Genomic DNA, 26746 nt, shown 5'->3' on the forward strand with positions numbered 1-26746 from the left:
TTGAGTAGCTCCCTTGAGCTGCGCAGGCTAGTCTTTGCTGCCGAGTAACCTGGGTAGTCTGCGCCGCCAAGTCCCGTAATCTGCGCTGGTGAGTCCCTTAATCTGCGCTGCCGAGTAACCTGGGTAATCTGCGCCACCAAATCCTGTAGTCTGCGCTGCCGAGTCCCTTAGTCTACGCTGTCGAGTCCCTTTATTATCTAAGGTCTTCAATTAAACCTGCGCTGGTTGGCCTCGTTCAATGAGAATAATAATAACAATAATAGTAATCAAGTAAGATGTTCCTATATTGCTAAGCACATCGCTGATGAGTATTCTAGTCCTCATCAACAATCATTCACATAAAAGAGTAAATGTGATTTAAATCAAAGTTGTGAAACAGCTGTAAAAAATGAAAGAGAGATGAAAAAAGAGGGATTCCATATCTTTTTTGTTGTGTAATATTTTTTCGTAGATATAAATAGATATAGATATAATAAAAAAAATGATCAACCAGAACCAGAGCTAAACAAATCAGAGCTGCTATATACAGAAATAGAAACATGATCTTCAACATACAACATTAGATAAAATTAACATACATCATCAGTTAAAACTAATATAATACTAAAACTATAAGTCAAGTGTTTCGGCTGATATACTTACAAGATACATAGAGAATGCATATCGTAATGATAACTAAATAGAGCTTCATCTTAAAACACATTGGTCTTTTCATATATACATCAAAAGTGGAGTTGCATGCTTTTGGAGGACTCGGCCTCGCTGGCCACGATTCCTCTGGCTCCTTGCAGACTCGATCCCACTGGCCTCGATTCCTCTGGCGCCCGACTCCGCTGCACTGGAGGACTCGGCCTCGCTGGCCTTGATTCCTCTGGCGCCCAACTCCGCTGGTTTCGATTCCTCTGGCGCCTTGGAGACTCGATCCCGCTGGCCTCGATTCCTCTGCCGCCCGATTCCGCTGCACTGGAGAAATGTATATTTGCCAATCTATAATTTAGGCTGCACTTATTAGTAATGTATTTGTACAAAAATGTCTAATTTTAAGTAAGTTCTTAAGTTACACACCTCTGTTTCTGCAGAATGAGAACCTGCATTTTGTGATCGAAGATAACTTTATACTCAACACCATTCATTAGTGGGATGGTGCGAGCAAACTTTGACCATGTACCACCCAGTTCGTAAATCACGCTTCTTGGACGTCTCTTTAGCAATTTCATGTTCCACTTTTTCCTCTGATCTTCGTACTGAACTGTGATGAATTGCTTATCCTGTAAAGACGATTCTAGAACAAAGTTCTTGCGCAATGCCTATTTTGTAGTTTGATAAACATGCATTTTTACCTCTTGGTGTGTCATTTTTGATGCTTAGTTGTGAGGATTTTGTGTGTTTGATGGTCTATTTGAGCTTATATTCGTTTATGGTCAAGAACTTGTTACTTGCTTGTTTTTGAATGAATTTTCAGAAATAATGAAGCAGAATTTGGAAGAATTGGCTGAAATACAAGTTGTAGTTCATCTCGATAGGAGTTCGTGAGAGTAAACGGTTCGTAAATCGGAGTTTGGACGAGAGAGAACAAGCCAAAACAAAATCTCTGCGCAAAGCTGTCAGGAGTTCTGTTTCGTCACGCGGGCCGGCCATGCGGCCGCGCGACGTGGCCGCGCGAGTCGCCGTATTTCCGCCCAAAATTCGTTTTTTTAGCGATTTTGGGTATTTTTTAGAGCTACAAGACCTAGGGCATATAAATACTCCCCAAGAACTTATTCTCTGAAACCTTTTATCAACTTTGTATCATATTTTACTTTTCCTGAGAGCTGAGAGAGACGGAGAACAGAGCAAGAACAAGATTGAAGATTCTCGATTTCAATACGGTTTTTCTTGTTGGATGTTTATTTATTTGATTGAGAATTATATTCTAGTTCATATGTCTATGTGTGGCTAGAATCCCTTTTTCCCAGGGTTTAGGGAGTAGACATGATTTGAATTTCTGACTGTTTGATTCAATTGATTGAGATTGTTTTTCCTTTTTATGTTCTTGTTACAATTGTTTGCTTTATTGATTGGCCACCAATTTAGCATAATCATAGGTTTTAATTTGAGATCGGGAGATGATAATTATTACCTGAACTAAGAACATAGAACACATATATTTAATTCTAAAGGGAATTGATATTTGTGAGGGCGTTAATCCAATGAGCTTTTAGGAGTTGCATGTTAGAAGTGCGATCCGGAAACGGTAGCCTTGCATGTAATCAACGGTTTGTATGCCACGGGAGTGGGTATAGACTAGTTTTGAGATTGCCTTAGGAATCGTCTTATTAATTGAATTGAACATGTTAGTTAGGAGAATTTGTTGAAACATTTACCTTGGGAAATCTTGTCTCATCTGTTTCTCTGTTTCACAGCTTGATTTATTTTGTTTCCTGTTATTTATTTATTTAGTTTTAAAAACAAAACTCTTATTTTCGTTTGTCCAGATAGAGTAGAATAATTTAGGATAGGAATTGATTAATTCAGTCTCTGTGGAATACGACCTTGCTTGCTACTGTACACAATTGCACCCGTACACTTGCGGCGTGTTAAATAAAATAGCGAACAAGTTTTTGGCGCCGTTGTCGGGGACTGATTTTTATCAGTACTATCTGTTAATTATTTGATACTAATCTGGATTTTTTTTTGTTTATTTAAATTCTGTTTTTTATTTTTTTCCTGTGGTCCTGATTTTTGGTTCTGAAGTTTGCTAGGTAGTTCTATGGCTACCGTAGAAGAAGTTCGTGCTCTCAAGGAGCAACTGCAGCGTTTGATTGAGGCGCAGGAAAACCGCGAGGTTCAGAAGCAGCCTCCGATCTATGAGGCGTTCACTCCGCAGTATCAGTACTACGAGCCTCCAAGAGTCAACGCAAACAATTTTGAGCTCAAGACTGGTTTAATCACGATGGTGCAGCAAAACCAGTATGGAGGCAAAGCTGTGGAAGATCCCAATGCGCATTTGGCGCAATTCCTGGAGCTGTGCAGCACTGTTAAGATGAATGGAGTCCCTGATGACATTATACGACTCCGCCTTTTCCCATTCTCACTCAGGGATAAGGCAAAGTCGTGGTATCAAACTCTACAGCTGGGAGCCAATCCAGTATGGGGGGACCTGGCAGATCTTTTCCTACGGAAGTTTCATCCTCCTGGGCTTACTTTGAAGTTGAAGATGGACATTCTTCAATTTCAGCAATTTGATGGAGAGACTTTGGCTGAAACATGGGAAAGATACCAGGAGAAGCTGAGGAAGTGCCCGTCCCATGGCTTTGATGAGGGGACTCTAGTGGTCATGTTTTACAATGCGTGTGGTGAGCGTGCGAGAATGTTTATGGATACAGCAGCTGGAGGTTCTCTGCTCAAGAAAGGGAGCTCGGAGGCAATGGAGATCATTGAAAGCATGGCTACTACAAGTTATCAATGGCCATCCGAGAGAGTTCAGTTGAAGAAAGTTGTTGCTGCGTCCAGCTCAGATCCCATGGCATTGATTTTGACTCAGCTGGTAGAGATGAACTCGAAAATCAATGCTATGACTGTTGGCAATTCTGAGCCAGCTGTAGAGATCCCGACAGGCGTAGAAGACGTCAACTACATTAATGGCAGAAACTACGGGAACTTTCAGCACGGGCAACAGAGCGGGTATAATAATGGACAACAGCTTCATCATGGAGGGCGTCCACATCCGAATTTGGCGTATGGGAATCCCAACAATGCAATTCAACCTCCACTAGGCTTCTCGGTACCCAATGAAATGATAAATGCAGAGAAGAAGCCGAATATAGAGGAGTTGCTGATGAAGTTCATATCCAAATCCGACGAGAGGATGGAAAAGCTAGAGTCCAATGTCGTTGCTGTGGGGACTCAAATGAAGATGTTCGAGACCCAATTGGGTCAAATAGCCACCGCCGTCAACAAACTCCAACAGTCGGGTAATCTCATAAACAATGCCAAGGTGAATCCAAAGGAGCAGTGCATGGCCATTGGAGTAAAGAGTGAAGTCACCTCTGAAGACAGCCATGGTTCTCATGAGATGGGGAAAAGAGAGCTCTCGTGGAGAGTCCATGAGGAAGGTCGACGACTTCCACCTCATCTGCGTCCGCCTGGGTGGATGCCGTTTCCCCAGCGTCATTTTAAGATGGTTGATTTGCCAAGCGGGACTACACAGGAAGGGGCCATGACGGCAAAAGATGAGAGTGCACGGCTGATTGAGAAAAAAGCTGAGGAGGTCACTGTTGAGGTTTCTGGCAGAAAGAAGGAGGAAAAGCAGAAAGCTACTTCGCCAGCAACTGTGACTATACCATTCCCTCAGCGCCAGAAGAAAGAGAGGATGAAAGAGCGACTCTCTAGGTTTTTAGAGATCTTTAAGAATGTGAACATCAATATTCCGTTGGTGGAGATGTTACTAGAGATGCCGCAATATGCCAAATTTCTCAAGGACATAGTCTCACGAAAGAAGAAGTTGGGAGAGTTTGAGACGGTGAATCTCAATGAAGAATGCAGCGCAATCTTGCAGAGGAAGCTGCCGGCGAAGGTCAAAGATCCGGGTAGCTTCACACTTTCCTGCATTATTGGAGGCCAGCAATTCAGAAGGTCACTCTGCGACTTGGGGGCGAGCATCAATCTCATGCCGTTATCTGTTTTCAAGCAGCTGGCGATTGGAGAGTTGAAGCTGACATCTATGAGGCTGCAGATGGCAGACAGGTCGGTCACCTATCCTCGTGGAATTGTGGATAATGTGCTTGTGAAGGTGGGGGATTTTATTTTCCCTGCAGATTTTGTGGTTTTAGACATTGAGGACGACAACAAAATTCCGCTGATTTTGGGGCGCCCGTTCCTTGCAACGGGAAGAGCTTTAATTGATGTGGAGAAAGGAGAGCTCACGCTGCGAGTTCACGATGAAAGCCAAACCTTCAATGTCTATGAACCATGCCGCATCCACAAGGACGAAGTGCCCAAGAAAGTTAAAGATCCGGGCAAGGTAAGTGATGATATTGTTAATACTTTTGATGAGGATCAGTTTTCTTGGCAGGACCCAGGTGATCAGAGTTCGCAGGAAGGGAGTGATCACTATTTTTATAGCAACAATAACTGCAACTAAACAGTGTAATTGTAGTATGAAAACAGCAAGCAGAGTATCGTATCCACGGAGACTGTAAAACGAAATTACTATATCTATCTCCTAAACAGACTCTAACAGTATGCAGGTAAAACGAATTATGAAGGTGAATTACGAACTAAGATTAACTAAATAAAAACTAAAGAGTATGTTAACTATGATAATTAACTCAAATATAAGGAAAGCTCTGACCCTAGGGATGTACTTTTACTAAGCAACTACATGCATTTAACCTATTGATTCAATTACCAATTTTAATCCAACCCTGATGAAAGATCACTATATTATTCACAAGCGTCTCTAACGACCACCTATGAACGTAGATTAATTAATCCCTTTTCGCATTCAAGACTCCAAGGAATAAATTAACTCCCAAGCGTACACAAATAATAGCTTCCTATAGCTTCACCTGTCGCAATCAAGACTCAAGGCTAACACTATATCATGCATTCCTGAATCGGCTGAACAATTATCGCATTCAAGACTCAAACTGAACAGCTAGACATGTAAATTATTGGCCAAATAATTCACAAGAAATTAAGCACCAGGAATCATGAATCACAAGTTGGAGGGCAAATTGATATCAATAAATCATACGCACATAATTGAATAGCTATGTACAAACCCTAGGTTCAGATAAAAGAACTAGCCAAACATAATAAAAGAAAGCAAAAACATAATTAATGAGAACTCAATTGAAAGAACTAAATTAAATAAAACTCTGAATAAAATAATTGTAGCGGCTTGAATCTTCAATCTTGTGGAAATCCAATCCAAGCTGTAAAAACTGGAAAGCAATAATAATCTAAAGCTATGAAACTGAGAAAATAAAGTTTGGGAACTGAAAGAGGAACCCAAAATAGGTCATAAGAAGACCTATTTATAGTACCAGGGTAAAATACAGAGTTTGAAACCCAGAAGAACTCCAAAAACGCGCAAAACTGAAAAATCCGGGTAGCCGGCGACCTGCCCGGCGACCCATCCGGGGGTCACCGGCGCAAGCACAAAAATCCTTCCTAACGCGGCGATCGCCGCGTCTTTTCCAACGTTCCAGAAGGTCCGGCGACCCAGGCGGCGATCGCCGGTCAGGTCGCCGAAAATCCTTCTTCGGGCGGTGGTCAACGGTGTTTGACCGCCGGATTCTGACTGCTGCGCGCGACTTTCTTGTTTTGGCCATATCTTTCTCGTCCGAACTTGGATTTGCGATCCGTTTGCGCTCACGAACTCCTATCGAGACGATCTACAACTTGTATTTCAGCACAATTTTCCAAATTCGAACTCAATAAACCTGAAATTTCCTTCAAAGTTCGAGTAAGAATCATGTTTCAAAAGATAAAGCAAATTAAGCACAAAACAATCATCCAATACTCAATTTCCTATAAAATTGACATCATATGAATACTAAAAACAAAGGAAACATGAGTGTTATCAGGGAGCACGACTGGCAAGAGTGGAGCAGGGAGCAGCTGTTCGCAGCACTGCTTGTACCAATCTCCTTGATGAGTTTGTTGTTCTGTCGAGCTAACGACGTTAAAAATAACGCTTATTGGGAGGCAACCCAATTTTTGGTTAGTTTGTTCCTTTTTGTTTGTTTTTTGTTTTCGTGCCCCACAAATCCTTTTCAAACTTATTCTCCTTAGTGGTGAATAAGTTTGGGGGGATGTGTCTTTGTGGGTGCACTTTTTGTTTTGATTGTTTTTGTTTTGTCGTTGAGTTTGTTTTAGTCTTGCTTTGGTAGTTTCTCTGTGATGTTACCTTGATGATGATGTGAGTAGTGTAGAGATTTGTTGGATAACTGGTTCATGATGATTTCTGTTTAAAACTTGTGAAATTGCATGCGTTTGTGTCGATATTGTTGAGATTGAGCATGAATGATGAATGATAAGCATGGTCTCTGTGTGCTTGCAATCAATGAAATAAGCTTTGAGATTTGAGCCTTGACTGTCATTATTTTTACAGTCTTATTTCTTATTCTTGAGTGATTGTTCGAGCATGCTTGTGTCTCACTAGAACTTGTCTTGGTTTCTCCCTCGAGGTCACATAGTGTGCTTAATAACTTTGAGATGATAGAAGGCCATCTTTGCTAGCCTATTTATCCCTTATTTGTCCTATATCTTTATATGATCCTAGTTCACCCCCTTTGAGCCTTATTTTTCCTTATTCTTTGATTCAGCTATGGGTGGGAGCTTGGAGATTGTTGTTATGGGGTAGTTGGTTTGTGGAGATGTGTGTTTATGAATTATATACTTTGATCTTGATTGAAAAAATCCTAGTACCCTACAAGTCGTTGAAAAAAAAAAACAAAAGGAAAAGAAAGAGGAAAAAAAGAAAAGAAAAGAAAAGAGAGAAAAGAATTGAAAAAAAATGGGTACATAGGATGCTTTAGAAAGTCATAATATCATGAGAATTAATTATTGTGTTGTGATGGATTTTGTATTGGAAATTTGGTTTTTGTGATAGGTGGATGATTGTTGAGTTAGAATGTTATAAGGTTGGTGATTGTGCTACATTGAGGAGTATCTTTTAGTCACTTAGCCAAATATATCCCACCTTACCAAAGAGCCTACATTACAACCCTTAATGAAGACCTTTTTGATCTTGGTTATAAGAGCACACATTAAGTGGTGGAGAGGTGAGACGATTGACAAGCTTATGGTTCAGTACTTGTTTTGCTTGAATTGAGTGTAAACACGTCCATATCTTTGATTGATACACTTGAGAGTTGAGAGTTCTTATTTTCTTTATCTTTTTGGTGAGGATTGCAAGTCATTGAGACCACAATTTGAAGTTTGTCATGAGTGTGATATCTTGATGATTGGAGATACAAATGCATGCTGGTAATTTTGTTGACAAATCTGAAGCCACAATGTTATCCACTTTTCTCTGCGCTCTTGTTGATTCATTCTTGGTTCATCTTTGTTTTGTCCGAGGACGGACAATAGTTCAAGTTTGGGGGGTTGATAAACATGCATTTTTACCTCTTGGTGTGTCATTTTTGATGCTTAGTTGTGAGGATTTTGTGTGTTTGATGGTCTATTTGAGCTTATATTCGTTTATGGTCAAGAACTTGTTACTTGCTTGTTTTTGAACGAATTTTCAGAAATAATGAAGCAGAATTTGGAAGAATTGGCTGAAATACAAGTTGTAGTTCGTCTCGATAGGAGTTCGTGAGCGCAAACGGTTCGTAAATCGGAGTTTGGACGAGAGAGAACAAGCCAAAACAAAATCGCTGCGCAAAGCTGTCAGGAGTTCTGTTTCGTCACGCGGGCCGGCCATGCGGCCGCGCGACGTGGCCGCGCGAGTCGCCGTATTTCCGCCCAAAATTCGTTTTTTTAGCTATTTTGGGTATTTTTTAGAGCTACAAGACCTAGGGCATATAAATACTCCCCAAGAACTTATTCTCTGAAACCTTTTATCAACTTTGTATCATATTTTACTTTTCCTGAGAGCTGAGAGAGACGGAGAACAGAGCAAGAACAAGATTGAAGATTCTCGATTTCAATACGGTTTTTCTTGTTGGATGTTCATTTATTTGATTGAGAATTATATTCTAGTTCATATGTCTATGTGTGGCTAGAATCCCTTTTTCCCAGGGTTTAGGGAGTAGACATGATTTGAATTTCTGACTGTTTGATTCAATTGATTGAGATTGTTTTTCCTTTTTATGTTCTTGTTACAATTGTTTGCTTTATTGATTGGCCACCAATTTAGCATAATCATAGGTTTTAATTTGAGATCGGGAGATGATAATTATTACCTGAACTAAGAACATAGAACACATATATTTAATTCTAAAAGGAATTGATATTTGTGAGGGCGTTAATCCAATGAGCTTTTAGGAGTTGCATGTTAGAAGTGCGATCCGGGAACGGTAGCCTTGCATGTAATCAACGGTTTGTATGCCACGGGAGTGGGTATAGACTAGTTTTGAGATTGCCTTAGGAATCGTCTTATTAATTGAATTGAACATGTTAGTTAGGAGAATTTGTTGAAACATTTGCCTTGGGAAATCTTGTCTCATCTGTTTCTCTGTTTCACAGCTTGATTTATTTTGTTTCCTGTTATTTATTTATTTAGTTTTAAAAACAAAACTCTTATTTTCGTTTGTCCAGATAGAGTAGAATAATTTAGGATAGAAATTGATTAATTCAGTCTCTGTGGAATACGACCTTGCTTGCTACTGTACACAATTGCACCCGTACACTTGCGGCGTGTTAAATAAAATAGCGAACATAGTTTCATTTATATTAGTATATAAAACAGTTAAGGTGAAACTTTGCGATATGCAAAATCTATATAGTGTGTGTTACCAATCTCGAATGTTGCGCCTTTTTGTATTTGAATACATACTGAGGAGGAGTTTCGAACTCAGTTTCTGCAAGGCATATAGTGTACTGTGAGCTTTGTAAATGAAAAAAAAGTATATACAGATAGATTAATAAGTGATCTTACTGATCGATACTGAGGAGGGCAATTGTGATGGTCCAGCAGCTGAGACAAGATGAAAATGAGAACTATTTCGTTACTGTTGCAATAATTGAAGTATATACTCTAATTAGATTTATCTAACCGTTGTTCAGAGTTTGACGCTGCACTTCAACATCCTTAACAGATCCATTTTCATTGTACACAGTGGCAAGAAAGACTTTTTTAGTAATGATGTGCAACAGCAGGTGGTCATTTGCAGACAACTGAACATACTCTTGAAATGGCTGAATGTTGCTTAAGTACCAAATCCTTTCACTTCCAGATTCGTTTTCATAGTAGCATAGTTTGATGTTCCATTTCTTTTTAGGAGAGCGAAGTTTTAACTTGAGTGCCTCATTCAAATTGTGTGCGTTGTTTTTAACAAAGTCATGAGTGATAATCTGAAAATACCATTACAAAACAAAAGCTGTAACTCTCAATATAATTGGAAATTAAATAGCTGGCAATGTAGTTCAGTGTTTGAAGTATGAAATACCAATATTCCTCCACGTCTGACATGAGGATAATGTTAGAACCGGGTACACGATCGAGATATTACAAAATAAATATTTTGAGATATTACAACTCAAAATAATTGAAAATATTACAAAGAAAATAATTTGAGAAATTACAACTCAAATAATTTTGTACAAGTGAAATATACAGTATAAATAAATTATACGTATAGACTAAGTCGAGTCGAGATAAATCTCTTCCCGCAAGAAGATTATCGCCCCGGTAGTGCTCTTCGGTTTAGGCGTATCTTCCCCAAAGGTAAAACGACTTCGTCTCGTCGGATGTAGCACCACAATCCGGCGAGCTCCGGCGAACTGAATAGGATCAAGAACTGAGCATAAGTGTTGTGCAGAGAGTGTGTGTGTAGAAATGGCAGAATGCAGTATTTCTTCGTGTGTTACTCCAAGCTCTCCAGAGGCCTATTTATAGGCATGTGGTAAGTATGAATTCAAGACCTTGAATTCTACTCCGACGGCTGGAAGCTGTAAATGTTGAAGATGATGGCCGGTGGGCGCAGTCATTGAAGAAACTTAGCTGCAAAATTGAAGTTGCCATGCAGAAGTCGTAGCTGGCGTGTTTCTGCTACTGCCTCTTCTGCTGCTGCTGTCAACTGTTGCTGTGGGCTGGGCTTGGGTAAAACAATCAGTTGGGCCAAAAAATAAAAAGCCCAGTGGAGTTGGTCCAAAAAATAGTTTGGGCCCCAAACACCACCCCAAAGCACCAATTGCCAAGATCCAAGTCCTTGGCCGCGGCCCGTACCCGACCCGCCCGTCCGGCGGCGACGTCGTCGTCCGTCCGTCCGATCGATCGTCGACGGCGGCGCGCGTGTGTGTGTGCGCGAGGCTAGTACTTAGATCAAGCTCACTAGCAAGCCCACAAGTCAATTTATCAACTCCATGTGCTTTGCTATTCTTATACATGAAAAACATCTCTATGTTTTCCAATGTGGGATAGCATTTATTTTCCCTCTTCAACATCCAAACTTTGACATACAATATCTCACTCATCGGAAATCGGTTTTGAGACTTCAAGTATATCACGTTGATCTACTCGAGATGTAGATTAACATCCAATAATTATTTTAATTAAATAATAAATATTTAATTACATAATAATTTTCAGATATGGCTTAAAACCATATTTCCAACAATCCCCCACATGAGTCAGAAATCAGTATGCGAAAGTATGCAAACACTTAGCTCAGTCCTCTTAAGATACAACATTGCATTTGGAAAGGTAGCTTGTGGCTTTGAACCTGCCATAGTCAATATTATCGAGTATACCGGCGGCCTAGTGGATTGTGTTCCTTGAACTAGTCCTCCTCGGTGTATACTGAGTCAACAATATTGACACAATATTGCTTCAATCCTTATTCGTTCTCACGTTTGTGTCCATTACAGGCCTTGGAACACCCCTTTGGATTCATAAGTGTTTCAATCGAAGCGGCCCCACTTCACACTTACATAGGTGACTCTTAACTCAAGTATCCTGCTATACTTGTCCTCTTCGAGGAGTTCTAGAGTCATTAAAAGTCAAAGACTTAACCTCACCACGTGCAGATTTCCGAACACTCACTGTTCTACAAGGAATAGGCAATTCGAGTGTTCAACACACGGATTTTCATAGCTTAGTTGTCCCATTGAACCAAGTTCTTTGGATCCTCCAGTCATCATGGTTGGGTTGCCACTATGATTATCCTTAATTTGTGGACTTCAAACCCATTCCCCCTAACAGTTTATACATCTGATCTCGATGGATACTTTTTGTCAAAGGATCCGCTATGTTATCAATTGATCTTATATAATCAATTGTGATAACTCCACTAGTGATCAGATGTCTCACGGTATTATGACGTCGACGAATATGTCTCGACTTACCGTTATACAAATGGTTTTGTGCTCGTCCGATAGCAGCTTGACTATCACAATGAATTATTACGGACGACACAGGTTTCGACCAACATGGAATATCCTCGAGGAAATTTTTAAGCCACTCGGCTTCTTCACCAGCTTTATCCAAAGCTATGAATTCTGATTCCATGGTCGATCTAGCAATACATGTTTGCTTCTTGGATTTCCAAGACACAGCACCACCCCCCACAGTGAATACATAACCGCTCGTTGAAAACGAGTCTTTGGCATCAGATATCCAATTTGCATCACAGTACCCTTCAAGTACAGAGGGTTCCCTAGTATAATGAATCGCATAGTTTTGAGTATATTTCAAATATCTCAAAACCCTTTCAAGAGCTTTCCAATGTTCATTACTAGGGTTAGCTGTAAAGCTGCTCAACTTGTTGACCGAGCATGCTATATCGGGACGAGTGCAATTTGTTAGATACATCAGGCTCCCAATAATCTTCGCATATTCTAACGCGTCAACAGGTTCTCCCTTGTGTACACTCAAATGCACATTAGGTTCCCATGGTGTCTTAGCTATTGGCTTGTCAAAAGCGTTGAATTTCTTTAACACTTTCTCAACGTAGTGAGATTGTGTTATAGCAATACCATCAGGTCTTCTTAGAATTTTAATTCCAAGGATAACATCAGCTAAGCCCATATCTTTCATGCTAAAATTTTTACTTAGCATGCCTTTGGTTTCTTGAATCACTCGGGAATTACTTCCCATGATGAGCATGTCATCTACATAAAGACAAACAATAACATATCCGTTATTAGAATTCTTAATGTAGATACATTTATCGCACTCATTGATTCTGAATCCATTTGACAACATTACACTGTCAAATTTTAAATGCCATTGAAGCGGTGCTTGCTTCAACCCATATAAAGACCTTTGAAGTTTGCATACTTTGTGCTCTTGCCCAGGTACTACAAACCCTTCAGGTTGCTTCATATATATTTCATCTTCCAACTCGCCATACAAGAACGCAGTTTTCACATCCATTTGGTGAATCTCGAGATTGTGCAAGGCAGCAATAGCGAGAAGCATCCGAATAGATGTTAGTCTAGTCACAGGTGAATAGGTATCGAAGAAATCGTACCCTTCTTTCTGCCTGAAACCTTGAACGACAAGTCGGGCTTTGTACTTATCTATAGTACCATCAGATTTGTACTTCTTCTTTAGGATCCATTTGCATCCTAAAGCTTTACTTCCAGGTGGTAGATCCACTAACACCCAAGTATGATTCTGCATAATGGAATCAATCTCAATATCGATGGCTTCTTTCCAGAGAGCTGCATCTGAGCCAGACATAGCTTCTTTAATCGTCACCGGTTCGCCATCTAGCATCAAGACAACATAATCCGGTCCATAGACATTAGCTTTTCTAACTCGTTCCCCACGTCTCGGTTCTACATCCATAGGTTTAGACCTTGGTCTTTTCCTATTAGGTGGTACATGATTAGAACCCGTGGCATCATCTACTTGAGTAGAATTACTAGCTACTTCCATAGGTTTAGAACCTGTAGCATCACCATCAACTCCATCATTAGAGTTCGATGTACCTTTATCCTTGTTAGGATAGATATTTTCAAAGAATATAGCATTCCTTGATTCTATCGTTGCCCCAACATGTATATCAGGTATCTCCGATCTGTGCACTATAAAACGATAGGCACTGCTATTAAGTGCATGACCAATGAAGATACAATCCACCGTTTTAGGTCCTATTGTAACTTGCTTTGGTAAAGGCACTTCTACCTTGGCTAAACACCCCCACACTTTGAGGTATTTATACGAAGGTTTCCTTCCTTTCCATAGCTCATAGGGAGTTACATCTTTCCCTTTGAGTGGAATCTTGTTCAAGATATAGTTGGCCGTTAAGACAGCTTCCCCCCACATGTTCTGGGGTAATCCCGAACTAATCAACAAGGCATTCATCATCTCCTTAAGAGTTCGATTCTTGCGTTCAGCAACGCCGTTAGATTGTGGTGAATAAGGAGCCGTCGTTTGATGGATTATACCACTTTCGTTGCATAATTCAGCAAACGGAGCTACATATTCTCCACCTCTATCACTTCGAACCATCTTAATTCGACATCCAAGTTGATTCTCGGCTTCATTTTTGAAGTTTCTAAAAGCTTCAATAGCCTCATCTTTACTTTTCAATAAGTAAAGGTAACAATACTTTGTGCAATCGTCTATAAAGGTGATAAAGTACTTCTTGCCACCTCTAGTTTGCACGAACTTTAAATCACAAACATCGGTGTGAATAAGTTCCAAAGGTTGAGTGCTCCTTTTTACCGATTTAAACGGTAACTTAGCCATTTTGGCTTCAACACAAACTTCACATTTTTCTTGTGAGTTGTATTCATCAACTTTTAGTAAATTCATTTTTACTAATCTCTTTATAGCATTTAGATTAACATGTCCAAGTCTACAATGCCATAAATCAGAACACTCAATCAAGTAAGCAGAAGAAGTTGATGCATCTTTATTGATTTTAGCCTTGGCAGGCTTACAAGCTCTTACACCAAGTTTGAAAAGTCCTTCGGAGGCATAGCCTTTCCCTAGGAACTTTCCCCACTTGCGTATTACAACATAGTCAGATTTGAAAAACAATTCAAAATCCTTATTCGTAAGCCTAAAGCCCGAAATTAAACTCTTTCGGACAGTTGAAACGTGTAATACGTCTTTTAATGTGATCTCCACGCCCGACGTGAGTTGAAGAATCACATCTCCCATGCCAAGGACTTGGGATGTCCGCTCGCTAGCCTCCATTATCGTTTTGTTTTCCACTTCCTTGTAGTTGTGGAACAACTCACGATTTATGCATATATGGACGGTAGCGCCGGTATCCACGAACCAAGCGTTCGGGTTGTCCACATGATTCACCTCGGAGATCATGGCAGCAAAGTCATCGTGGTTCCAATCGTCGAAGTCCTTCTCGACGTTGTTCACGTTGCTCTTTGCCTTCTTCCGCTTTGGCTTGCGGCAATCTTTAGCCATGTGACCTTGTTTGTCACAATTAAAACATACACCATCAAACTTTGATGGTTGACTACCGCCTTGTTTCCCTTTACCCTTATTATTAGGGTTAGGGCGACCACGTTTATTGGAGGGACCGCCTTTCTCGGTGAGATTGGCCTTTGCCTCCATCGGAGCTTTTCCCTTTTGATCACGACTTCTCACGTGATCCTCCATTTGAAGCTTGGATATTAATATCGGCATGGACATCTCCGAGCGCTCATGCTTCAAAAGGTTTTGAAATTTCCTCCAACTAGGAGGTAATTTCTTTATGATGATTGCAACGAGCAATGCATCCGCCAAGGGCATCCCTTCGGCTTGAACCTCATGTGAAAGATTTTGGAATTCTTCCACTTGGTCCATCAATGGCCGGGAGTCGACCATTTTGTATTCCAACCATTTGGCGACAATATACTTGGTAGTATTTGCCTTGTCCACTTGATATTTCAAATCAAGGGCCTCCCACAATTGTTTCGCGGTTTCATGAACCTTGAAAACACGGTAGAGCCGTTCGTCCAGAGACATGAGAACGGTGTTACGGCACAAGTAGTCGCCGCGGCACCAGTTCAAATATCCGGCACGAATTTCTTGGCTCGTCTCCCCTTCACTCGGGGTTGGAGGTTTATCCTCCATCAAGAATCCGGCAAACCCCACGGTTGTGACGTTGAAGCGCCCATTGATGCAAACGAGAAAAAGCCCAGTGGAGTTGGTCCAAAAAATAGTTTGGGCCCCAAACACCACCCCAAAGCACCAATTGCCAAGATCCAAGTCCTTGGCCGCGGCCCGCCCGGCGGCGGCGGCGGCGGCGACGTCGTCGTCCGTCCGTCCGACCGATCGATCGATCGATCGTCGGCGGCGGCGCGCGTGAGGCTAGTACTTAGATCAAGCCCACTAGCAAGCCCACAAGTCAATTTATCAACTCCATGTGCTTTGCTATTCTTATACATGAAAAACATCTCTATGTTTTCCAATGTGGGATAGCATTTATTTTCCCTCTTCAACATCCAAACTTTGACATACAATATCTCACTCATCGGAAATCGGTTTTGAGACTTCAAGTATATCACGTTGATCTACTCGAGATGTAGATTAACATCCAATAATTATTTTAATTAAATAATAAATATTTAATTACATAATAATTTTCAGATATGGCTTAAAACCATATTTCCAACAGATAATTGAAGTTGAGTTTGATGAGGATAGATGGCGAATTCATTGTTCAGCTATCTCTAGAGAAAACAGGATGAATAATACATCAAAACATTGATACGGTTATTTGAAAAAGGTGCTTAACAAGTGTTCTCATATCAAATGTGTTATCTAATTATGTTGACTGCACACAAATATGTAAATATAACCTACATAATAAAGAAATTGATTGCAGAAACACTATATAATGAGTTTTCTCTATATGTTTTAAGGATTATGTGCTTGCTCTGTTCAAACTCGAGTATTCCCTTTCATAACTTTAAGTAAGACTCAAAGAAGAACTCTTTTAAGTGTGGTTCTGTTAATGAGCAAAGTGGAAGTTGATGTAACGAAACTGTTGAATATAACACTTCAGATCTTTTCAAAAAAATTATGAATCTGGATGCGAGGACTTCAACAGGACTGATAGAACTTTGATTAATTACTTACCCATTGGTAAAAGTTAAGTGTGATGTTTTTTTTAGGTTTTCATTACTGTCTGTGTTGTGAACTAACTAACAAATTGTGTTCTTCTAATTTTAAGAACATGAATCAGACAATGTATTAAGAGATTAAAGTGTGCTTAAAAAAAAAGCAGATTGAAGTGAGGGAAGGAGTCAGACTGACCGATTGTTCAAGCCGATCGAAGTTTCTGGAGCGGAACAGTTTGGGCCTGAGTGTCGTGATGGAGAAGTGAGGGAAGAAGAAATTGCAGATTTCTATCAAAGTTTACGAAGGGTTTTTTGCAAATACAACATGTCTTTTCATCTTCCTTTAGATGGTGGGCCGGTGGTTTCATTTAATGTACTTTGATAGTATTAATTTTTTTATTTGACTGTAAATTTAATTTATGTTACTTTGGTTGAAAAAATAAATTAAAGTGGAGATTGAACTGCAAAGCATTAATTTTAATTGTGCTTATCAATTTAATTTTCGTGAAAAAAGAATGACTACAAAGAATTAAGTTTTACATTTGTCTGAAATAAAGTCAATAATAGAACTTTGATTATATATTTTGATGGTTATTATTATTTTTATTATTTATGCAATCTATTTATTTAATTTAACCTAAAAAATAAAGATAGATGAAAGATTAATTTAAATTTGATGTCTGCATTTTGAGCCTCGCAAATTGTACTGTGATCAATGATGAAATTCGAGCCATTGCAAAGATAAAGAAAAAGGAAGATATTGGTTGAGGTGAATTAAACATAAACATAAATATTTGGATACTTAATAAATAGAAAGTGGTTTAGATTAAGAATAATTAGCCCAAATAAATTAGAATTATAAATTATAATTGTAAATTACAATAATAATTCTAGAAAACATAACTCTAAATAACAAATAAGTAAATGGTGAAGATTTAATAGTGATTGTTACAAATCATTTAATGTTGGAGATTTTGGAAATCCATAAAATCTGCAATTGACGTAAGGTACAGTAACGTTATATATATATGATTACATAGGTTATGTATTTTTGCCGTCAAAATAAAACAATAGTCTTCAAATTACTGTTCAGCGACTCATGGTTTCTAGCGTAGATACAATATAATACAGCAGAGAAATATAGCGAGATGGAAGATGAATAAATCAATGATATTTGGGTGTTCTTGAGCCCCACAAATGGTACGAAGAGGAATGATGAGATTTGAAGCATTACATCAAAGAGATTGTGGATGAGCAAACTTAGATTTGAGGCGTTCTATGAAAGAGGTTTCACGGATTGCATTGGAAGCATAATCCCGAGAATTCTTCTATAAATACATGGCCATTTCATCGATTTTATACTCACCCAAATCAAGGTTTGCTCTCTTGACTTCTTTTCTGAAGCTTATGTCTCTGTGAAGTAATGCTTACTGTTTTGTTTTTTGCAGCGATTGTGATCTTCAGCAATTGTTAAAGATGGCGCCTTTGCTCTGTTCAGTAAATGATCTGTATCCTTCTTTGATAACATCAGCAATCAAAATCAGGGTGGTACGTGCATACGGTCTTCTTTTTAATGGTGATTCACAGCATATGATGAGCTTTGAATGCATTCTTCAAGACGAAGAGGTTTGTACACAAATAAACTATAGACATACCTTTTTTTGTAGCTAAATTGATAGCTTAATCTGATGTGTGTATACTTTTCAGGGTGTGAAGATTCATGCTTCGTTCGCACATAACTTGGATGGTAGTGCTGCATCGAAAATCAAGGAGGGTTGTTGTTACGTTTTCTACAAATTCTACATGCGGCCCAACCACATGCGTTTCAAAACCACAGATCATGAATTTCGTATTGTAATGACACAAAAGAGCCAGATCTTTGAGATTACGGCTGATGATTTTCCTAATGAGATGTTTTCATTTAGGACATTTGCAGAAATTGCAGGAATAGAAAGTGTTGGGGATGCTGCACTATTTGGTAATTATTTGTTGTTTTGCTAAATATTTGTTCATTTGTGAAATGCATTTATTTTACTTTATATGTTGCAGATGTCATTGGGGTTATTGTAGAAAGTGGAGGTGTGATCAATCAACCTAATCGAAAGATGCTGGAGATAAAAATTGAGGATGAAAAGTAAAATTTCTGTTTTTAAAAAGTTTGTTCTGTTTTGTTGTTGCTGCTGAATTGCAAAAAGTTTCATTTACGTGTTATATACTTTATGCAGCCATGATTCTGTTGTTTGTACTTTGTGGGAAGAATATGTTGATGAATTTTTAAGTCAAATTGATCCAAATGTGAAACAAATTCCGATAGTGCTGATTCAATACTGCAGGCCAATCTCATACGAGGGTAATAGTTCATATCTTATAAGTTATTAATTTGGATTTGCATAGTGTAAGATTGTTTTTTGTTTATGTAGGGGAGATAAGAATCTCTACTTCTTTCAATGTTTCAAGGGTACTACTAAATAGAGACACTCCGATAATGAATGAGTTCAGACAGAGGTAAACAAAAGTACTTTTTGTTTTTATGTAACAGTTTATTTAATTGTGCAGAAACATATTGTTGTTGTTGTTGTATGTGTTAGAATTTTTGGCAACATTCGATTCTTCGAAACTGCAAACCTAACATTCAACCATGTATCGAGAAGGATGGTTGATGAGACAGAAAATTTGGAGGTGAAGTCAATTGAAGATGTGTTTTGCTTGGAGGTATTCATTCTTAAAATCTAAGTATATAGCATGTGTTGAATGTGCATATGTATGAAATAAGAATTAAGCAGCCTACAGTTTCTAGATTTTTGTGATACTTTGGATAGCTCTTACTGGATATGTGGGAAAGTGGATAATGTCGAAGCGATTCATGAATGGTGGTACATGGGTTGCACGCGTTGTGGGAAAAAAGTAACACCAGTTGACAATAAGTTCTATTGTGATGCTTGCAAGAAATATGATGGGGTGGCCAACAAGAGGTAAATTTTTGAATAATTCTTATTATTATATGAGAAATGAGATATTTTATAGATTTCATTTTTTTTTATTTAATAGATTCATGGTGAAGGTCAATGTCGTTGATGCCAGTAGTGATGCTACTCTGTTACTGTGGGATCGTGAATGTGTTAAGCTTTTGGGTAAAAGAGCTTGAGAAATTGATGTTGAAGGTGTTGAGGTATTACAGTATTAGGAAATACATTGTTTTGTGTTTTTTGGTTTTTATGTTAATAGGATCAAAGCTGAAATGTATTTTTATTGTATTGTATGATCTAGCCAAGAGATTCATGCAACATTCCCAAAGAAATTAAGGAGAAGTTTCTTCACAGGGTGATTTTATTCAAGGTGCAATTGAGGAATGATGGAGATTTTCGGTTTGATGAACCATATACTGTGAAGAAGATTTGCATAACACCTGAAATTGTTGAGAAACATGCTGCTGAGTTTCTTTACAGTTTGAATGATGTTAAAAGTCAAAATGATTCTGCCAAATCATTCTCTGATATTTCATTTGTTGATGATGTTGTCACTGAGGTATTTATTAAGTATGATACATCTTTTTATATTTAATGTATGGTTATTATTATTATGCAGAAACACATTATGTACTGTCGAATGTTGCAGATGCAGATTCCTGTTTCTGAAACTGATGAAGCATATGGTGGTGATTTTGAAAAAATAGTGAAGGAGGGGAATGAGTTAATTGAGACAGGAAAAAGGAAGATTGAAAATTTATTTGAGGAAAGTGTGAACGTGAAGAAGGGGAAGTTGAACGTCAAAGTAGAGAAGGAGTGATCTGGAAGTTGGAAGGCAGTCTTTGTTTTTGAAAGTAAAGTGAAGATGACCATCTTATTGTTTAATCCTATATCACTTTTGTTTAGTGTTTTGTTGTTTTGAGTACTTGACTGTTATAGTTGATGCATTATTATATTAGCATCATTAAATTGTAGTCAAGTCAGTAAGATGGTGAAAAATTAGATTCCATGAAGACTGCCAGTTTAAAATATGAGGAGAATAAACTCAGTTTTTTGTATTTATTAGAAGTTATTATGTAATGACAGCTCAGTTTAATGATATAGTTTCTTTCGAAAGTCATATTGCAGTGTTTGTTACAACTTCTTTTTGACTGATATAGAATTTCTTTCACATCCACAACCCATTCTTTGCTGTAATGAAGTTTCACTTTCAGTTTCAATTTATAGATAGAACTATAATTCAGTAAGAGTGAAAGATATATGTAATGTTGTATTTATAGAGATGAGTTATGCAGATTTTCGAAGTAAATTCCTTTGGAAAGAAACCAAAAGGCTTCGGCAGGCAAGCATAAAAAGATTCCTCTGGCAGTGGGGAAGCGACTTCTCTGGCAGCGGGGACGCGACTTCTCTGGCAGCGGGGAGGCGACTTCTCTGGCAGCGGGGAAGCGACTTCTCTGATCGGGAGACTCGATCCCTCTGCTCGGCCTTCGACTCCGCTGCACTGGAACTTCGATCTCGCTGCTCGGGAGACTCGATCTCGCTGCTCGGGAGACTCGATCTGGCTGGCACTCGACTCCGCTGGCCTTCGACTCCGCTGGCCTTCGATCCCGCTGGCCTCCGATTCCGCTGGCCTCCGATTTCACTGTCGCTTCGATTCCGCTGGCGCCTCAATTCCACTGGCGTCAGAGAATCCACGACTTCGCTGCTCGGCATATTCTTCAATTCTCTGCTCTGTCGGACTCGGCTTCTCTGCTCTGTCCCTGCAGAACACCAAGAAAAGCAACAAGTAAATGGATACAAAATGAAGAAAATAATGAAAGCAGGAAAGTTCAGAGTAGATTCGCAGTGGGAAAATGTGTCCTCGGGACACTTTGGCTCAGATTTTCCCACAGTAGGCTCGGCTCTTCCAGCAGCTCAATGCAGATATATTTGTATTTTTTAGAAAATATATTAAAACAATCATTCACATAAAAGAGTAAATATGATTTAAATCAAAGTTGTGAAACAGCTGAAAAAAATGAAAGAGAGATGAAAAAAGAGGGATTCCATATCTTTTTTGCTGTGTATTTTTTTTCGTAGATATAAATAGATATAGATAAATTAAGTTGCTAAGTTTCTACACTTTGCATTAAGCAATTAATTTTGTTTTTAAAATGTATGTTTTATTTCTGAAACCTATAGCAAAATAATGCATACTTTAGATATTTTAGCTTCGTACAAATATTAATGTGACATAAATATAATATATATGGGCTCGAGTTTTGGATTTAGCATTTAGAATGCAGCTGACATATTAAACAGAAAGTTATATGTGTGAAGTGAGAATGAAATGCAATGAAAATATAACAAAATTAATGGAAGTTAAATTTCTTTTTTAATAAGAAAAAAAAAGTACTATAGAGGAAGTTAATTTTTTTAGAGCTTATAACTTGTGTAATTTTATACAATGTTGGTTGAGTAGCATAGAGGAGAAGACGGGGGCTAGAATTTGAGGTAAAACGATGTCGTTTTACGCCCAACTAAACGACGTCGTTTTGGTTCCCGTCCGGCGGCGCCATGTCATATTTCAGGTCACTGAAAAGTGCTATGTCAGCACTCAATTTGGAGATTTTTGAAAACCATTCAAAATTGATCAGTTGGTTAAGTTCATAAAAAAGTTGATAAAAAAAAAGTTCATGGCAAACTTCAAAATCGACCCAAAGTTCATGATTTTTTACGTACATAACCCAAAAATATATTAAGTATTTTATCTAACAAAAAATTTCGGATTCATAACCCGTGCGTAGCACGGGTGCGGCACTAGTTAAGTCTAATTTTGTAATACCATGTTTCCTTGTAGCTAAATTTAGAGTAATTTTGAACTTAGATTTAAGATGATTCACACCGAATAAAAGAAAATCATTTATTTTTAATTCCAACAAATGATTTGCAAAATCTTTTGTAAAAATAAGAAATAAAAGATTTATTTATTTAAATTTATATGCATTGTATATTTATTTAATTAAACATTCAAATATTTACACAAGCTTTTAATTAGCGAACGTGAGGAATTATTACAGCCGTGATAATTCAACCATAAAAATTTATTTGTCCAGTCAAGACTCAACACCCATACCCTACTTTCCTATGAGCCACCCTACCATGTCCTCTCTCATCACCGCAGTAACCCCAAAAATCAACTTGAACTTCCCCAACTCCTCTCCCAATTTCATTTCAAATTATTAGTTAGTCTTTCACTATCATCCACCATCTTCTCCACGCAAGAAAAACACAAGAAGCAGATGTAACCTTAAACTTGAAAATTTCTTCAAATCCTTCTTATTTTGACCTCGTAAAAATTTGAAGAAAACAACACTTGATGTCCTTTATAGCTCCATTCACAAAAGCTTAGTAAACAGTAGCAAATCTAGCAGCCACGCATCTCAGAATTCAGCAATTCAAACCAAAGGTTTCATCTATTGCCATTTTATTCTTACTCACTGCTAAAGAACTTTGATTTCAGTTCATGAAACCTTCTTCTGATTTCAACCTAGACAGCTCATTCCGTGGAAACTACTGATTTCATAAATCACGAATGAACAAAATGACAATTACATTACATATGCGTACACTCTATTCACATATATTTATATATAAAGCATGTCTGTTTTTAAAAGAAAGAGAAGAAAGGAGTCTTGAGCTTTGATTTTGCTTGTCGAGTCTGGGTGTTTGGGTTGTCTGATCGGGTTTTGCGGAGGTTAGGGGAGAGAGTGGAGGCTGCAGGGGAAGGAGAGAACGGCGGCGGCCACGGCTGTCCTCTGGTCGCCGGGATAGGAGAGGGAGGGGCGGAGGCAGCATTGGAGGTTGTTTTGAGTCGGGGACGGGAACTAGGGCTCCGGTCTGTCAATCGGAGATAGAGGGAGGCGGCGGCGCCTCGCCATCGCCAAGGAGGAAAGCGGAGGCGGCGTGGAGGCTGTCTGTGTCGGGTTCGGTGAAACATGGGGATGAGACTGTTGTGCCGTTTTTTTATGGGACGAGCGGACTTGAGAGGGGTGTTGAGGGACGGCGGTGCCGTGGTCGTCGGAACTAGGGGTGGAAAATCGGGTTGCGGGTATCGGGTATACCCTCACCCGTCCCGATACCCGCGCGGGTATCGGGTACCCGATACCCGCAAAATTCGGGTGGAGGGTCGGGTGCGGGTATCGCATCCTCAAAAATTGCGGGTAGAGGGTACCCTCGGGTATACCCGCGGATACCCGCATTACCCGCAGATTTAACATTATAAAATTAAAATTAATAATTTTATTTAGGATTTTAGGAATTAACCCCCAAAACTCCTCCTAGCCCTATTTCTTTTCGTCTATAATTCATTGTGCTTGTTTGTTAGTTGTTTATTTATTATTTATTCGTCACAGGTTTTATGGATAATCGATGAAATAGAAAGGATATTTTCAATTTTTTTTGTGAAATGCGGGACAAAATACCCTCTCGCGGGACGAAATACCCTCCAGCGGGACCAAAAACCCGCAAAATTACAATTAAAAAAAAAAATCGCGGGACTGTGAGGGTACCCTCATACCCGCAGCGGGTATCCGCTGCGGGTATTCGGGTACCCGCATCGGGGAAGAGGGTCGGATGAGGGTGCAGTTTTCGGCGGTTTTCGTCCCGCGGGTAGGGTACCCGCGGGTACCCGATTTTCCACCCCTAGTCGGAACCACTGATGGAAGAGAGGAGAGGGGGCGGAGTTCGTGGAGCGTTGAGGAACCTGAGGAATAATAATAATTATATTATTATTATTATTATAATAAGTAAATACTTATCATATGTTTAAGCATGGCATGAGATCTCATTTGCATCATGCAATAAAAAGTATTCATGATTTAATTGGTTCTATTTATAAATTCAATTAGTAAAGAAAATCGAGTAAGGACATTGTTGGTGTTCTTGACTCAAGAAATTTAGTTTTCGAATATTTATTAAATTTTGAAAATCCGGCATGATGAATCAAGTATGTTTAGTGTATCCACTGAAACATTAAGTTAGCTTCACGAGGCCTATTAATGATAGAATTCTTTGTAGGCTTTTGAGCACCAAGAGATTAGCGATGCTTTCCCAAGACAAGTTTATGTGATTATGATCTCCAGGCTTTGCCTAAGCAGGTGAGCTTACTTTCCAAATGTATAAAATATGATTGAGTTATTGAGCTCTAAATGTTATAATGAAATGCAAATTGTTTATAAGTTCAAAAGAAATGTAAACTGTTTATCCAATAAAATGTTTATGTGCACTCTGCTCTATTTAAGGCTTGCTACAACAAATCGTTCGAGGTTCTATTAGGGCCTAACATGTTATTGGAGAATTGTCTACACTCTTTAGCTGACTCGGTGGGTTGATCTCCATTGGACATGGTGCTTGCTGGATGTGTTCCGAAGCATATAATGTAAGGCTTGTCTGGGTAGCGTCCCGAGATCAAATGAAGCTTGTCTGGGTTACGCCCTCAGTTCAAATAAATGGGAGAAATGGGTCTGTCGGTGGCTAAAAGGTCCGGGATCACAGCGAGTAATAGAAAGGGAGTGTGACATGTGCGCACAAATGAAAGAAATATTTTAACATGCTTACAAGTTCTTTTAATTTAAAACCTTATAAATTATGCCAAGTATGAGTACATTAGTACTTAGTCCAAATACTTTCAAATATTTTTCAGGTTCACTGGCTGGTGCTGACGGGGCAGAGCTGAGGCTAGGTTTCAAACTTTTTATTTAGACTTTCAAATGACATCTATTCGAGCTTAGATTATAAACTCCTAGTTATATGCTAATGAATGTTGGTTATCAGAAGCATGAAACAAAACTTGTGATTTAAAGGGGTCTAGCCCGACTTGCTACCTTTTTATTCTGGTATCAACAAGGATTTCTCCCTGTGTTATTTATATGAATTGGTTGTGCCTCAATTGTATTTATTCCTTCAAGAACTGGGGTGTGTCAAATCTAAAAGAGTCCAAAAAAAAAAGTCTAATCTAAAAGGACGAAAACCCTCCTGCTACGTAAACTCTCTCTTCTAAAATTCTTCCGTTTCAGTCTCTCTTTCTAGACTCTTTTGATTGAGAACTGAAAATTCTGTAATCATGTTGGTTTATCAAGATTTGCTCACCCGTAAATTACTCTTTTATCTTTTTATTCTTTATTTCAAGTTGAACTTGAATTTGTGGGTTTTCTTAATTCTTTTATTACATGGATTTTCATGTTTGTGCGTAGATCTATTTGTGAGTTGTATCTTTTTACTAGTAGGATGAAGGAGTTGATGAGCAAGCTGTCAAAGTGGTCGACATTGTTGACACATTCATGCAGTTTGTTCTTTTGAGTTTATGTGTTATTCACGCCAATAATGATTTTTGGATTTCATGGTCTGACCATATTTGTTTATAGGATCGTCTCTAAAATCAAAGATCTCCAATTGTAAAAATCCTAGCTCTTTGTTTCCTCTTTCCTTATACGCATAGATCTCACACATTTATGTTGACTTATATGTCTAGAATCAAAGATCTCCAATTATAAAGGCTTGATTTCTAAGAAGCAAAACGCCTACTTTCTATGATGTTAACTTATATATCTAGAATCATGCTATAATTGCAGTAGTTGTGCATGTTATGTCCACGAGTATTGTTGCTAGAATGATGACCGTGTGTGTTTTTTCTGTGGTCTTAGTTTTGTCGGAGAGAGCGATAGCTCATTGGTGTTTGCTTATACTACAAGGAAGGTGCAACTGATCCATAGTTTGAAGGAAATCAAGTGTTGAGTGGCCGGAAAATTGGTCACTTGCCCAAGTGTTTCTTATACCATATATTTTTATGTTGCCATTATTCATCTCTACTCTCAGAAATTCTTATTCATATGGATTTTAACTTGAAATTTTTATTAAGTAATTGCATTTTTTATCCTATGGACATCATAATTTATTGCTTATGTTGGGTTTAAGGTTAGTTTCTTATGAGTTTCTGTTTTGATCATATTAATTAGACTTGAATTATTAAGAATGTAAGCATATGCTTGATTCTCTTTAGTGTCTGCAGGCATCTTCGTTTTTCTCTCTACATGAAGATTCTGCACCATCTTTTGATTATTGGCATA

At 38.7% G+C, this 26746-nt stretch overlaps 1 protein-coding gene and 2 long non-coding RNA genes across 3 annotated transcripts; 2 read left to right on the plus strand and 1 right to left on the minus strand.

The window, feature by feature from the left end:
- Positions 1-1064: 1064 nt before the first annotated feature.
- LOC130986638 (uncharacterized) lies at positions 1065-10135 on the minus strand. The gene is made up of 4 exons (XR_009089328.1): positions 10104-10135; positions 9593-10008; positions 9451-9515; positions 1065-1307 (listed from the first exon to the last, which is right to left on the minus strand). It is a non-coding gene; the product is annotated as an uncharacterized LOC130986638 (long non-coding RNA).
- An 8015-nt stretch (positions 10136-18150) lies between these two features.
- On the plus strand, positions 18151-19407 carry LOC131025634 (uncharacterized). Its single transcript, XM_057955430.1, has 6 exons — positions 18151-18300; positions 18382-18652; positions 18724-18808; positions 18900-19024; positions 19095-19132; positions 19231-19407. Exons 1-6 carry the CDS (start codon positions 18151-18153, stop codon positions 19405-19407), a joined length of 846 nt encoding a protein of 281 aa, XP_057811413.1.
- A 27-nt stretch (positions 19408-19434) lies between these two features.
- On the plus strand, positions 19435-20193 carry LOC130986639 (uncharacterized). The gene is made up of 3 exons (XR_009089329.1): positions 19435-19646; positions 19723-19843; positions 19942-20193. It is a non-coding gene; the product is annotated as an uncharacterized LOC130986639 (long non-coding RNA).
- Positions 20194-26746: the final 6553 nt, after the last annotated feature.

This window comes from Salvia miltiorrhiza, chromosome 5 (assembly GCF_028751815.1).
Source record: "Salvia miltiorrhiza cultivar Shanhuang (shh) chromosome 5, IMPLAD_Smil_shh, whole genome shotgun sequence".
In the NCBI taxonomy this organism is placed as follows: domain Eukaryota; kingdom Viridiplantae; phylum Streptophyta; class Magnoliopsida; order Lamiales; family Lamiaceae; genus Salvia; species Salvia miltiorrhiza.

Coding starts and splice junctions, on each gene's coding strand:
- LOC131025634 (XM_057955430.1), top strand. CDS start 18,151: ATGGCGCCTTTGCTCTGTTCAGTAAATGATCTGTATCCTTCTTTGATA. Junction 18,653..18,723: donor TGGGGATGCTGCACTATTTG/GTAATTATTTGT, acceptor TATATGTTGCAG/ATGTCATTGGGGTTATTGTA. Junction 18,809..18,899: donor ATAAAAATTGAGGATGAAAA/GTAAAATTTCTG, acceptor TACTTTATGCAG/CCATGATTCTGTTGTTTGTA.